Source organism: Pagrus major, chromosome 23 (genome assembly GCF_040436345.1).
Source record: "Pagrus major chromosome 23, Pma_NU_1.0".
In the NCBI taxonomy this organism is placed as follows: domain Eukaryota; kingdom Metazoa; phylum Chordata; class Actinopteri; order Spariformes; family Sparidae; genus Pagrus; species Pagrus major.
The window spans coordinates 16020886-16035313 of record NC_133237.1 but is presented as its reverse complement, the minus strand read 5'-3'; the positions used below and the strand labels follow the sequence as shown (position 1 = coordinate 16035313).

Below are 14428 nucleotides of genomic sequence, written 5' to 3'. Positions count from 1 at the left end.
TCTCGCTGATGATCTTCTTTGCTTAAGAAGGTCATATAAAGGCATCAGTATCAAATTATGACTGTTTCATAACCAGTTAAAAGTTCCTTGTAGGATGTTTAAGTAATCAACAAACATGTTTTGAAATGTAATGCTAGCATCACGGAGAAAAACTGTTGACAACATATGACACAGCAAATTGTCCCTGGGAGAGGTGATTATAATAACCACACTGATGATTCTGTGTTTTTTGTTCGTGAGAAACTTCCCCCATTTCGTTGGTGTCTCAAGTCACTGTGACGATGATGATCAGATAACCGCAGTTAATCTTAAACATTTGCTTCACTTCCGAATGCATCATCCGTTCATGCATACATCCCACTTCTGTATCTGTGTTTACTTACAACCCCGGTGTGTAACAGGCTCTGAAGCTTACCAGTACAAAGAAATAAGAGGGTCGAGGCACGCCGTACTCCCCGGGAAAAACTGCCTCCATGTACCAGGCCACCAATCCATAGAGCATCGAGTCAAACAGCAGCAAGCCCAACACCTGGGCCATGGAGAAGTCATCGTCCACCGTCACAGAGTCAAACAAGTTCGACCACTGGATTCCTGTACCTATAGTGGGGAGAGGGGCCATTTTTAGAAATGCAGTTTAAAGGAAAGGAACAGAGAAATTGACCACGACCATGGACAAAATTCACTTTCCACCATAACATCAAGTCTCACCTTTGCCTTCAAACATTCCTATGAGCTGAGATCCCATGGCCATGGCCACATTGGAGATGAGGCAGGCAGACACTTTCTGGGCATGGCTCAGTAAGTCGTAGCGTGGCCACAGGAACAAATAAGGCAAGTAGCTCAGGAAATAGATGAAGCCGCCTGCTGCTGCTGCCACATTGGCTGAAGTCAGACAAGAACAAAAGAATGAGAGGTTGAGGGGATGCTGAACAATAGAAAAACTTGTATAACATCAAAAAATATGCGGTCTGACACAGACAAAACAGTGAATTGAACAGTGTAACCACAGCTCTTGTCACTGTTAGCTTCCACGATTGACAGATAAAGTCTGTGAGTGCTGCTCAGATGAGGCATTAAGGGTGAACAAGTGAGCGATGGGGAGGAAATGCTGTCGATGAGGCGCATGAATGACTGTCAGGGCGTTTATTTGCCTTCATTTCTGAGCACCATGACAAGACCTCTCAAAAAGAGCACTTGTGGCAGACAATTTGTGTGGAAAATGCATTGATTGAGGACAATTTTCAATTCCTATGAAGCACATAAGTGGGTGGGTAGAAGTATCCAGACAGCTGCTCACACAATGGAAGCCGGGACAGAAAAATAGTCCGTCTTTGTTCAGAAAAGGGCACAGAAGGATCTTCTGTCGGTTTGGCGTATTTTCTGTAATAGCCGCTTTCCTCTGAATCATCACGACTGAACCTTGTCAGAGTTAATTTCATATGATCTTTGTGTTGTTGCAGGTTTATATTTATGTCTAGTGTCACAACATCATGATGATAGAGCATCTGATGCAGTATTAAAGACTTTAGTCAGGCTGTCAAATGTCACAGTTTGGACAATTATTCATTAAACAGGCTGAAGGATGACAGAGAAGGCAGGAAGAAGAGAAGAAGAGCATGTCAAGATCTGAAGAATGACACCTTCAGTACCTTGTCTCATTATGTCAAAGCAGAATGGGAAAACTGTCTCGGCAGGTGACAGAGTTGGATACACAAGATGATAAATGGAAAGCGGATGTTTTTAGTTCTCTCTTCTCTTTAACTCAGGCCCTGTGGACAAAAGGCTAACTAGGGACGTTAATGATTACTGATTCATCGATTAATTGCAGTTAATACCGATATTATTACATTTTGGCCATTTAGCGGCCTCAATTTGCGTTGGATTTTGTTGGGCTAGTTGATGAACAGCGACAGATGGAAGCTCCCCAATTAAAATTAGGTCATTATTTTGTGTTATTTAGTTCATCATTAAGGGATTCATTGCTGTTTACTTTATCTGTTCTTTTAACAGATAACGTAGCCTATTCTGATTGTATTTGGAGTAAATAAGAACAAAAATAAATAAAGTACTAAAATATAAAAAGCACTAACATATAAGAATAACTTTTTTTTTAAGAAAGAAAGAAAAAAGGGCATTAAAACTGTAATATGTGACAAATGTGTATATATATTAAGAAATCATACTAGAAATATAGATGTAACAATATGTACCACAAAGTTATATATCAATATGTAAAAATTGAGAATGTTTTTCTAATAGAAACATATTTTATATATTGTTAAGGATCAACTATCAATGAGAGTAATTGCTTAAAATTTGCAACTCTAATGGAAAAACTGTGTGGGCAGGTGACAGAGAACATTACATTACTCAGAGTGTCATATACAAGATGATTAATGGAAAGAGAAATTCGACACACAAGTTACTTTTCTTGTCAACTCAGCCCCTGTGGACAAAATGCTTCATCATAACTGATAATTATCAAGGCAATGATTCTTATGACTGTAGTTGAAAAAAGCCAAAGACTACAGCGGGGCTGGCACATAACTGAGGAAGTGCTTCTGTGCAACTGCTTTGCAACAGAATGCAGACAACCGAGGCGGAGCAACACTTGCAACCTGAGCTGCTTTGTTGGGGAAAGTTGGAAGGACACTGATGCTGGTCTGAATGAAAAGAGAGTGAGTAAGAGTGCAACGAGGGAAAAAGAGGAAGAATATGAGAAAGGAGAGATGAGGCTTTTATGTTGTTCAGGCCAGACAGAATGAGCTCCCAACTACTGAATGGAGAAACACATTTCTAGTCTAGTTTTTATAGCGAACAAAACATTTCTTCTGACCATGAAAAGGCACCACACAACAACAGCAGAGGCTAAAACAGATTTTATGTATCAGTGATTGCATGACGCTAACATTTACGCTCTCAGAGTTAATCAATACAACTAGTTAACAGTTATATTGATTTGTTCTCTGATGTAGTTTAGACATGCTTTTTTATAGCTGGTGTGCCTTTTATTGCTGCCTTTATGACTTTGAACCAGCAATGAGGAAGAAGCAGCGCAAACAAAGCTTGGACCCACATCTGAGAGAACGCATAATGTTTCACCACACGTTCTGCACAGAGATCGACAATCACAAAGAGACGTGATTATCGTTCAGAAAAGAGTGGACAGACACAGAAACACACACACACCTCGTGAGAAGAAGGTACTGATCATGAAGCTGAAGTTGATGGTGGCCACGGTGAAGACGAGCAGGAACACAAAGACCAGTGTGGGGTCACTGTAGGTCAGCACCGCTCCGTTAGGGCTCACCTAGAAATGACAGTGCTCAGTTATGACAACCTGAGGCACATTTATAGCCTCTAAACCAAACATACTAACAACCTACTTAAAGTTTAAGTATCCAATGCAGTGAAAGGCCACGGTGATTGTAATACTATTATATTTTATATCAGTGGATTATTTCTGCTCATGCATTACTGTAGAATTTCACTGTTGGAGTTTGTTGAGCTGAACCACTTTGAGTAGGACTAGAACTAATGATTATTTTCAATGTGAATTAATATCCATGAATCGAATGATTTCTTTGAATGGTAAAATGCTGAAAATGGTGAGAAAACAGAATTACGCAAATTAACTTCCGACTAAACCTGTCAGTTGAATGTAGCATAATAAAATAAAATTTCCCGCTGAAATGTAGTGTAGTTGAAGAAATATGGAGAATTAAAACTGCCAAAATCGAATATATATACAGAACCATCAACCACCAAATCAATTTTCCATTAAATGCACCAAAAATACCAAAATTAAATAAATGTAGGCATTAATAAATTTACAAAATCTGACATAAATTGATAGTAGTTTTATTCATTTACCTTGTTTTAATTTCCCAATTTATTTACATTCCCATTTATTCAAACATTTAATTCATTTTTAAATTTATTGCACAAATGTATACAGAAATGTAAAAAGAAAACAGAGAAATAAAAATGTTTGTGGATATACTGTAAGATGCAATGGGAAAATAAATTAAAACTGAAATAAATACATTTAAAAATGAATACATTAATAAAATGAAAAATTGAAGTGGAAAGTAAATAAATAAGGGAATAAGTACAAAGGTAAATAAATACAGATGCAATTAAAACAGAAATATCAATTTATGTCACATTCTATAAATTATTTAAGGCCTACATTTATTTTTCATGTTACTTATTGATGCATTTAATGGTATTTATTTACTTTTGATTTAGGCAGTTTCGGTCCTCTATAGAGAAGTAGAAAGTGTCATGAAAAGAAAATACAAAGTACAGTAGAAGTACCTCAAATTTGTACTTAGGTAGAGTACTTGAGTAAATGTTGGTTGCATTCCACCGCCGCTAAACACTACTTAGATAATGACATTGTATAACCATTGGCTTATCTCAGAAGCTGCTTAAATATGTGGTTAAGGCATTACGTGCTGGAATGTGGTTTGAGTAACAACGAACACAAACTCACCTGAATACAGAGGAGCAGCGTGACGAAAAAGACTGACACGGAGAGGAAGAGGAAGAACATGAGGAACCAAGCGCTCCAGTGGAGCCAGTTGCTGAGACCCATCATCCTCATGTACTCCTGAAACACACAAGAAAAAGGAGGAGATTAAGGATCAGGTAGACCATTTTTCATCACTGGTCATAAGGAGAAACGAAAACACACCTTGAGCTTCCTTTCCTTCTCCTGCACCACAGCTCGTACAATGTTGAGCGAGGTGTAGGTAAAGCTGAGCACCAGCAGTAAGGGCAGTTGGTTCTGAATGGCCAGGATGAAGACGTCATATATAAAGGCAGGGTAGGGGAAGCGTGACAGGACCACTCTAGTCTGTCCGATCAGAGCGGAAGCAGCAGTTTTGTTGTAAGAGCGCATGATGGCTTTGTCCACTGCATGCTGTACAGCTAGGAATCCCTCTCGGAAATAACCTGAAAAGAGAAAATATGTTAATACCGCCATTACATCAGCAAGACCCTACTAACAAAGCTACCTGCTCCACAAGGCAAAGTCCTTCTAACTTCTACAGTTAACATTACAACGGGTGAGAGGCCTTGAGGAACCAAAGCAGCGCTGCAGTCGTGAGTTAATATGCATGTGGAGGTTGGAAATCCATATTCATGTGACTCTAAAAGCAGTTCTATTATGCTGTGAGGATGACTTCATGTTTTGGAGCAGGCCTCTTTGTCCCATTATAGTTACACTCAACTCTGGAACTTCATTATGAAAAAAGGATCTGGGCCTGCTGGGGGACAGCAGAACAGTCTCTTATCAAATCCCCAATTCATGGTAATCACATAATTTAAATCTGACAAAACAAAAGACTAGAGGTGGCAACTGTGAAGATCAAGTTCAGAGTATTTGATATCCCCTGACACCTCAGAAATGATGTGAGGGCAGGATGCATCCTCGTGGGGACAAAAGTATATTAATGCCGATAATGCTGAAGATGTGTAAGGCTGTGGTTGCCATGGAAACATGGCTTGTAGAGAGGGTTCTCCAGAGATAGCGGAAAATAAGTGCTTTTAGTCAATCATAGTCATTATGTCGGATGGACCAAATGCTAATATGAATAAATCTTCTAAAAAATGTGACATTTTAAAGAATATTTTTAACATGTATTTTTGGTTGAGAGCAGTCGGGATGTTTTGGCATGTGAGAGACAGATAAAGACAAAAATACAAAGTAGGTGAAACAGGAAGAGATAGCGGTTCTCACCAGGCGTGCCCCCGTCCTTGTCATACTGCTCCCTCGGCCCCGGCAGTTGAAAGAGGGGAAAGAGGCTGAGCGTGTGCCAGTCCAGGTCACTGTTCGGGCTCAGCTCGGACTTTTCTTTTAAGGGTGCGTTGCGTGGGGTGAAGGTGAAACGAAGGTGGTAGCGCACCTGTATTTGAGAGAATAGAATAAGTGAACCTGAACAAAGCCAAAAGAAATGAAGTGGTGTGAATTTCACACATCAGTGTCTCTTTTTCAACTTGGCTCCAAGCACTGCCGCTACCTCTCAGTTTCGCTGGAGAGTGAATAGATCAAATAAGCAAAAAATAAGCCTGGACTATGGAGTCAATGAAAGAGAAGGCTATTCCTATGAAATATTTTGGGTCTCTTTATGAAGTAAATGATAAGACTGATAGACTGAAAGAAATGCTGGAATGATTGGCATACCATTTTTAAAACAAACAATTAAATAGGATAGTAACCACAATTTGTGTGCATGCTGTTTGTGTATAAATCCAATTTTGCTTATTTGAGGATACAACAAAGGACTGATTGATGTAGCAGAAGGCTAAAGACTTTGGCAACTCATTTTCTTTGGCTGAGCTTTTGCTTTGAAGCTTGTGACACTAGTAACAAGTCACACTCCTTTGTTGTAAGAATACATGTGACAAAAAGGTTGCGAACAACAGATGGGGTGGCTGAAAAACAAAGCAAATGAAAGATGCTTATATCTAAGCTTTGTTTTATCGCCTTTTGTTTCCTCATGTTTACAGTTTTATTCATCTGGCAGAAAGGAGAACCTTCTACAAGGACAAAAACATTGTATTGAACTGATCTGAAAGAGGAATGGGGAGACAGGCACACAATTAAAGAACATCTCTCTCTCCAGAAGGTTTTGAGCTGTCTAATGCCTTGAACACACCGCGAGACTTTCAAAGTCGTCAGATCGCTTTGTTGTTCGCACTACACAACTTTCTGCCACACACTTGAGAAGTGACACGGGTGTGACGCGGTCAAGCAGTCCTCGAGCTTCTGGATCACGTCTTTTAACAGATCACACATAGCAATCGTCATTCACAGGAGTGCTTGCCTATCTGCCTCTGATCTGGAGCTTCTTGTCGGCAATCTCCAAAAAAGCATCAGCAACAGCAAGATCAGGGCTAAAATCCTGTAGTGTGAACTTGACATAAAGTGTTGAAGCCTCCTGATTCTATACTTTTCCATCACACACAAACCTGTGAGTTCACCTGTCCTCTGTCAGGTTTTTCCTGCTATGCAACAGGTAAGCAAAAACAGCAAGTAAACAGGTTTTCAGTTAGCAGAAAGTGCCTGAAGCAGTATTACTGGTAACATACTGTAAATGTTAAGTATTCATTCCTCCTTACACTAACAATGACTACTTAATCATGTTGTCCCTAGCCTCCCTAAGACAATAACCAGCCCTCAAAACTATGCACTGCAGTTGCAACCACTCGACAGGTGCAGATATCAACCATCTACCTGCCAGTGTGTGCGACAGTGTGTGTGCAGCCTCTTACCTTTATGGGCAGAGGTTCATCGTCATGGGTGTAAGGGTGCTCAAACACCACAGCAGCCAGCACCTTTCCTGATGCAGGGTCATTTCTCACAAAGTCCTCAAAGTGCTCCTCTGTCTCAAAGCCACGCACTGGGAAGGAGACACACACGCACACACAGATAGGAAGATCATTACATTAGTTATGGTGTGGTATTCATCTCACGTACGTCTGTTTTCATGCCTGTCTCATTGTCCGACCTTGGTGCTCGCTACTGTCGCTGACAGGCAGGAAGTTGGTCGAGACGCTGTCAGCATACTGAATTGTACGGCCAATATTATCGATAAATATTCAAGCCTGTTGAATACGCCTACATACATGCTTTTTTTGGACACAGATGCTCAAATACACAAAAAGCGAAGAGATAGCTGAAACACAAAGGAAGTAATAACACCAACAATACTAAAGAAACAGCTTGAAAAACCCAAGCAGTCCAAATGAAATGAAAAACTGACAACAGGATGATGAAAGATAAAAGAGATTAGGTTTTCTTTTTACTTCTTTCTTCGACTGGATTTCTCAATTACGTTTTTTGTTCCACTAATCAAGCACACATGAAGGTATTCTGAGTCTGGCAAAGGACGTCAGTATTACACATCAGTCCAACAGTCAAATCTGGGTCAGTCTCATAAAACAAACACTTAAATGACACACGGAGGGCACAGAGGGAAATGGGTCAAGGGCAACCTGGAGCCTAACAAACAGGTTCACGCATGCATTCAACATATTAGTCTTCACTTCAGCTGTTTTTTTTTAATACTACTGAAATGGTAAGTGGTTTAACGTAGTAATTTTTGTTTCCAGGGGTTACTTCGGCATTTGCCAGGGGTTATATAAAAATATTGAAGAGTGGCTTCACTAATTTGAAAAAAAAAGAAATTATGATTTGCTCAAAGTCATATATCCACATATTTCTGTTCAGGAAAAAATAAACATCCAAATAGATTAAAAAGCTAAAATTATTAGCTAACGTAATGGATAAAACAGTTAAAATGATTAGCTATATACAATGCATTGAAAGTTGAAAATTAGCTGACTTAATGGCCTCACAGTTTTCATAATTAGCTCAAGGTAATGGATAACAATTGAGAAAGATGGCTAAAATGAATAATAAATGGTTAAAAAATTAACTACAAGAAGCAACAAATCAAAGTAAAATTCTGCCACGTACCACAGCTTCAGATATAATCATTGATTAGTTTGATTGTGTAGTAATAGCCAATTGCAGTCATTTTCAAACTTTCCCATTGAGCTCTAATGACCAGTGAAGAGGATGTCATTACATTTAAAAATCAAATAAAAATGTTTCTTGCAGCCTTATGGCTGAATGAAAACATCTGTCAGTGATGATCTACACGAGATTACATCAACTTTTTCAACAACAAGAATAACACAAATGCGTTGCGTTTTTTAGCGGGTCCAATTCAACAATCCTTGTGTTGTTTAAATATGCAAAACTCTGACATTTGAAATATTACAGGGCTTTTAAACTGCTGTCAACTTAACCTGTTCAACAGAGGCTGAACAGTGAGGTCACCTTTTGGTTCATGACATATTAAAATTCCGCCTTGATCATTCCCCTCCACCTTATCCCTCTGAACGCTGCGACCAACTAAATTATTCATTCATGGCTGAGCTGGGATCTCACCCGGCTGTATACAGCACAACCTGCAGTTACACAGATCTGTCTACCTGCTTCCGATTCTCTACCTTCAGCCTCGCTCTGCTGCTATTTGTCCATCTTGCTGATCGTCTCTCATGAACAAATACTGTATGTAAATAGGCTGTTTGCGCACCTGTCAGTCAGACTGTATGTTTATCTGACTAGCTGGTCACACAGAGGAGTGTGTGTGTGTGTGTGTGTGTGTGTGTGTGTGTGTGTGTGTGTGTGTGTGTGTGTGTGTGTGTGTGTGTGTGTGTGTGTGTGTGTGTGTGTGTGTGTGTGTGTGTGTGTGTGTGTGTGGATTTAAAAGAGATGGACTGTAGTCTAAACTCCCAGCTGACACTAGTATAGGGTGCGGTCTGTTTGCTCTCTTGAGGGCCGTATCTAGAGAAACCAGTATTCCCAGCTCTGTCCTGAATTACAATCGGTGTCAAAGCTGTGGTATTTGTGCCACTGGTTGTAGTGGTGGTACTAACAGCTCAAACTGGGAATGTAAATATGTGGTTGTGCTGAAATAGAATCCAGATTTTTATAAACAACAATCCAATATTATAAAAGATTTAATGGAGCATCAATATCACTCCCATATTGCCCTGATAAATTTAAGTCTACATCCATGAGCCTGTTAGCTTAACTCAGGATAAAGACTGGAAACAAGGTGGAGAAGTTAAGCACATAACCGCATGTAAAACATTTAATTGTCGTTTCCACATTTCAGTTTTTGAACAGATTAAAGTAACAAGATAGAGCATGTTAATTGGAAGGATTTAGATGTGCTTGGCCTTCTTGTGTTAGCTGTTGATTGGCCAGTGGCATTCAGTAGAGCGCATACCTCTGCCAAAGCCCAAAAGTCCCCTTTTGTACTCACTTATAGATACCAGCCATCTAAATAAGCCTGATTTTTCTAATCAAGATCCATGCATTATATATATTATTCCCTGAGAAATAAACCAAAATGTGGGAAATCACAATCTCGCACTGTTAAAGAAAGTGAGTAAATATTGTCTTTATCTGAATCCACACTAAACGTTAATGGGGTCCGTTCTGGGGCGAGACCCAAGTTTCGTGGAAATCCGTTCAGTAGTTTTTGTGCAATGCCTCAGACAAACCAACAAACCAACAGGCCAACAAACAAATGGGACACGGGTGAAAACATAACCTCCTTTTTTAGTGTTGTATTGAACCTGCCGCCCATTTCTTGCCCGACTATGACCTACCTGAGGAGATGAACAGCATGCTGCGCACATCCTCTGCCACCTGACGCACCACACTGGAGTTACCGGGCACATAAGCCAGCTGTAAGCTTTGAAGATAACTATTGGGAAGGTCCTCAACAGCATAGCTCTCATAGACTGTGGCATTCGGGTAGTCCTTAAAAGGCACCTTCTGACGTAGCACGATGAGGATGCTGGAAAAGAGTAGAGGCAGGAGTATCTCCACCAGAGTCACCAGGATTTGACGTTTCTGGAGAGCAAGAATAGAGAAAATCGGTCATTAATGATAGATTTAAAAAAAAAAAAGAGTGAAAGAGGAATGAAGGGTTTGAGAGAATATAAGGTCATAAGAAGAATGAACTATGCTATATTTGACAGATTATTCATGACTTTAAGTAACTTAAACGTCCATGAAAATTAATAAATGCCTCCATATTTCAGCCACAGGTGAGCCATGTACAATGAATTCCCTTTTATCTCCTCAGACACCTGAACTGAGAGCGCTGCAGCTTTCAAAAGAAAACGCGACCCCATTTCAAAATGCTAACTACAAATTATTTTCAGTCAAGGTGTGGGCATCAATTTATTCTTTTCACACCAGTCAGATTTGGAACTAAAGGATTTCACAGACAGTTGGAAAATAACATAATTTATATGACGGCCTCCTGCTGTTGAGTGATTGGAGTACAAAGTGACTTGGACAGTTTCAGGACATTACAGTCAATCTCAGAGGGGTGCCAACATCAGACCTTCACCACTCAATCAAAACGATCACTTCGAGAGGAATAAATACAACTTAAGAAAAGACATCTTCCCTGTTTATAAAATGTGATTGAATGCATATATATTAATGCATTTAAAGTGTTTTGTGTAAGGCTGCATATTAAACCTGAATACTTAAAGTCACCTTATGGCTTGGTCAGTGTTGTTTACTTTCATCGGATATTATGTGAACTGAATAACAGTGTTTTTTAGATTAATCCTTTATTTTATGTATTATTGAATACATGTCTACACTCAGTAAGGAATCAAAATTTGTATTGTGCTGTTATTGAAACACCAAATTCCTAGTGCTATGTAATTCGATACCGGACTAATACATTTGGTTTTGTAAAATCAGAAAAATGTGCTACCGTTTGTTGAGCACAGATCATAGTTTTCAATCACAAATCATCGTAAAACCCACTGTTTAAAAGGTCATATTATGCTTTTTGAGTTTTTGCCTTTGCTTTATTGTGTTATGAAGCATTTTTGTGCACTTAATAGGTCTGCAAAGTGAAAGAGCGCCACGCCAAAGGGAGTTACTCTCTCCCACAGAAAACACTGCTCCTGCACCGCCTGAAACGCCTGGTTTGGAGTAGAGCTTTTACTTCTGTAACTTATGCGTGTCACTATGTAACAGGCGTTTTATAAATATATATTTTTATATATATTATTAAATATATACACTCTGGTCAGTCAGCAGACATACAGTTGCTACTGCTGTAGCGGCGGTATTTTAGATCACAGTACCTTGCTCGGCATGACCCACCCTACTCTGCCTCTGATTGGCTACATCCTGCCTGTTAAGTAATGCACATGTGCAATGTGATGTCTCACTCTGCAGCAATGCACCATATGAGAAAAATAATGTGTTTTTTGAAAGTTAAAGTATGTAAACATATTCTACTAGAACCACCAAATAAAAGTATGATCCTGAAAATTAGCATAACATGACCTATTTAATAATAAAAAAAAATAACTCAAATGATTTACTTTTGTCAAGCATGTACGCATTTAACTGAAACTACTGTAACTTCTACCATGAGTTCCTTTCAGCCGTATGTTCAGTGTCAGTATCCAGGACAGTCGAGACTGCCATGGTGCCTCTAATGTCAGTGAAGCAAAGGCCAAACAGGAAGTGGTGCACCGGGAACTCAATGCATCACTTGAATAACACTGGGGTAAATCGTTTCAAGCACTATCAGTGAAAACATGAGCTATCGCCTACAAATCATTGATAGACAAAATGCTGTTTTAGCTCAGTGATAACATTCATGAGTATAGCAAACGAAAGGCAAAAAACTGAAATCCCATAAGCTTGTCACGTTACATGTCATGTAAGTTAAAGGATAAGTTCACCAAAAAATGGAAATTCAGCTATTATCTACTCATCCTCATGCTGACGGAAAGTCAGGTGAAAGTTTCGTAGTCCACAAAACATTTCTGGAGCTTCACTGCAAAACAGCGTTGCAACATTCGCGTAAACAACTGAAGTGGATGGGGACCAAGTCTTTGAAAGCCCACAAATCCCAAACTGATTTGAAAATATGTTATTTACACCCTTGATGCACAGTCGAGCTCATGCACCTGCTTCAGATGGGGTGTGTGGTAACGCTATTAGAATAACGTCTTTTCAAGTCAATTGGGGATCTAGGAGCATCCAGAGACTTAAGTAGTGGTGTAATCTATGTTTTCTTTCAGTTTTTTGTCTATTTTTTACATTTTAAAACAAATCCTCATCTACTTCAGTCGTTTAGGAGAATGCTCCAGAAATGTTTGATGAACTTCAACCCTTCACCAGACTTTCCATCGACATGGGGCTGATGAGATAATGACTGGATTTTTCATTTTTGGGGGAATTTAATCCTTCAAGTCTCTAACTGGGTCAGTTGGCCCCACACCATGGGACTAAAAACAGGATGTCCCATAAATACAAGGTTGAATTATGTGTGGACACTGTAAATCAGAATTACAGAAGGTAAAATGTTGTAATTTTAAGTGATTAACATGCAGCCTGAGTCTGTTTTCTGCAGCCAAGATGGAGAAGCAAACCGACAATGCTCAGTATTTCTTCCTGTCTGCTCCTAATGGAGTCTCTGTGGTCTCTAGACAACCACCACTGGAGTAGCAGCGAGTGGATAAAGAATGTTGGAGCAACAACCTCACAGCAAGCATGCTATAAAGCAGATAGCCAATTCCATATCTGAATAGTTGTGCAACCATCAACTGATGTTAATGTTCAAAGTTATGCAAGCTGCCATTCAGAGCAACACACTGGCACTGTTTAGCTTACAAATTCTTTCTTATCTTCTGTAAACTGAAGACAGCCCCTGAATTTAAGGATATGGTTTTCTAAGAACTACACAAAAGCACAAACCTCAAGCGAACTGCAAATGTAAGGCGCCTTTGTCTGCCTTGGCGTGGGTAACCTGACAAACATGTTTACCAACAATTGAAAAAGTAAAAATAACTCATAACTTTTCACCCGCATTCTTTTTCCTTATTATTTAAATTTGATGTATTTATCTGCTCTCTATTTTATTTTTTTGTTTGTTTGTTTTCGATATTCTTACTTACAGCAACAGACTTCAAGTGACTGATGTCATTAAAAAATAAAAGTAGACGTCTGCATAGATATGTGAATCTGATTGTAATCATTCCTGTCTCGTGATCTATGTCACAACAATAAAAAATGTAAGCAACATCTTAAAGCGATTCCCCCCCCAGAAGATAGCCTTATAAGGCTGGGAAAGCATGTGACAGCTACTAGCTGGTTGACCTAGCAGAGTCTGTGTGACACAACAACAGTGCAGGCATGCTGTATATTATTGGGGTCAACCAGTTGCCTGGTAGCTGGGTAACATCATAAGTTTTAGAATACAAATTGTTAGTCAGTTTACTGTATTTATGATGCTCGCTTAACGCGTATAACTCAACAAATACTGTCATACAGGCCTCTGCTCTGTAAATACAGCTACCTCTGACAATTCACAGTTGAAAACAGTGTCAGCCCTGAAAAAGGACACATACATGATTTGTGAACTCACCTGCTGAAGATAGTTTTTCCACACCAGTAGTCCAAATTGTCGTGCGATAGCCATTCTTAAATAGGACACAGTCCAGTCAGCCTTCTACAGTGGCTGGAAACAGAAAAATAATGACATTTTTTAGTTTCAGCACAGAGTTAAAAGTACAATGTGCTCTTTTTGAAAAGGTTTCTTGAAGCTGTGTTGTTCTAAACCTTTTTCGACCAACAGTGATGCTATGAAGGTTCCTGACATAAGAAAAACTCCAGAAACCAAAAAAAGAGAAGTGAAATTGAGCAACATGCAGTCACAATTAGCATGATGTTTGGTATAATCACAAGATAGAGATTGGGAAACAAGACTATGGTATCATAAAACGAAAGGGGTGGTTATCTACTTGGAACTAAGACCTGTTGGGAAAAACCACCACAGGCAAATGACCATAA

At 39.3% G+C, this 14428-nt stretch overlaps 1 protein-coding gene across 1 annotated transcript in view; it reads right to left on the bottom strand.

The window, feature by feature from the left end:
* The window catches only part of abca3b (ATP-binding cassette, sub-family A (ABC1), member 3b), a 29374-nt gene that overhangs the window by 13963 nt on the left and 983 nt on the right, over positions 1-14428 (bottom strand). The window contains exons 2-10 of the mRNA XM_073493754.1: positions 14004-14096; positions 10198-10444; positions 7282-7409; positions 5747-5912; positions 4700-4959; positions 4499-4615; positions 3190-3310; positions 709-882; positions 416-597 (exon numbers count right to left, since the gene is read on the bottom strand). Of these exons, the coding sequence (XP_073349855.1) occupies positions 416-597; positions 709-882; positions 3190-3310; positions 4499-4615; positions 4700-4959; positions 5747-5912; positions 7282-7409; positions 10198-10444; positions 14004-14057 (1449 nt within the window). The 5' untranslated portion in view covers positions 14058-14096. The remainder of the gene's footprint in view (positions 1-415; positions 598-708; positions 883-3189; positions 3311-4498; positions 4616-4699; positions 4960-5746; positions 5913-7281; positions 7410-10197; positions 10445-14003; positions 14097-14428) is intronic.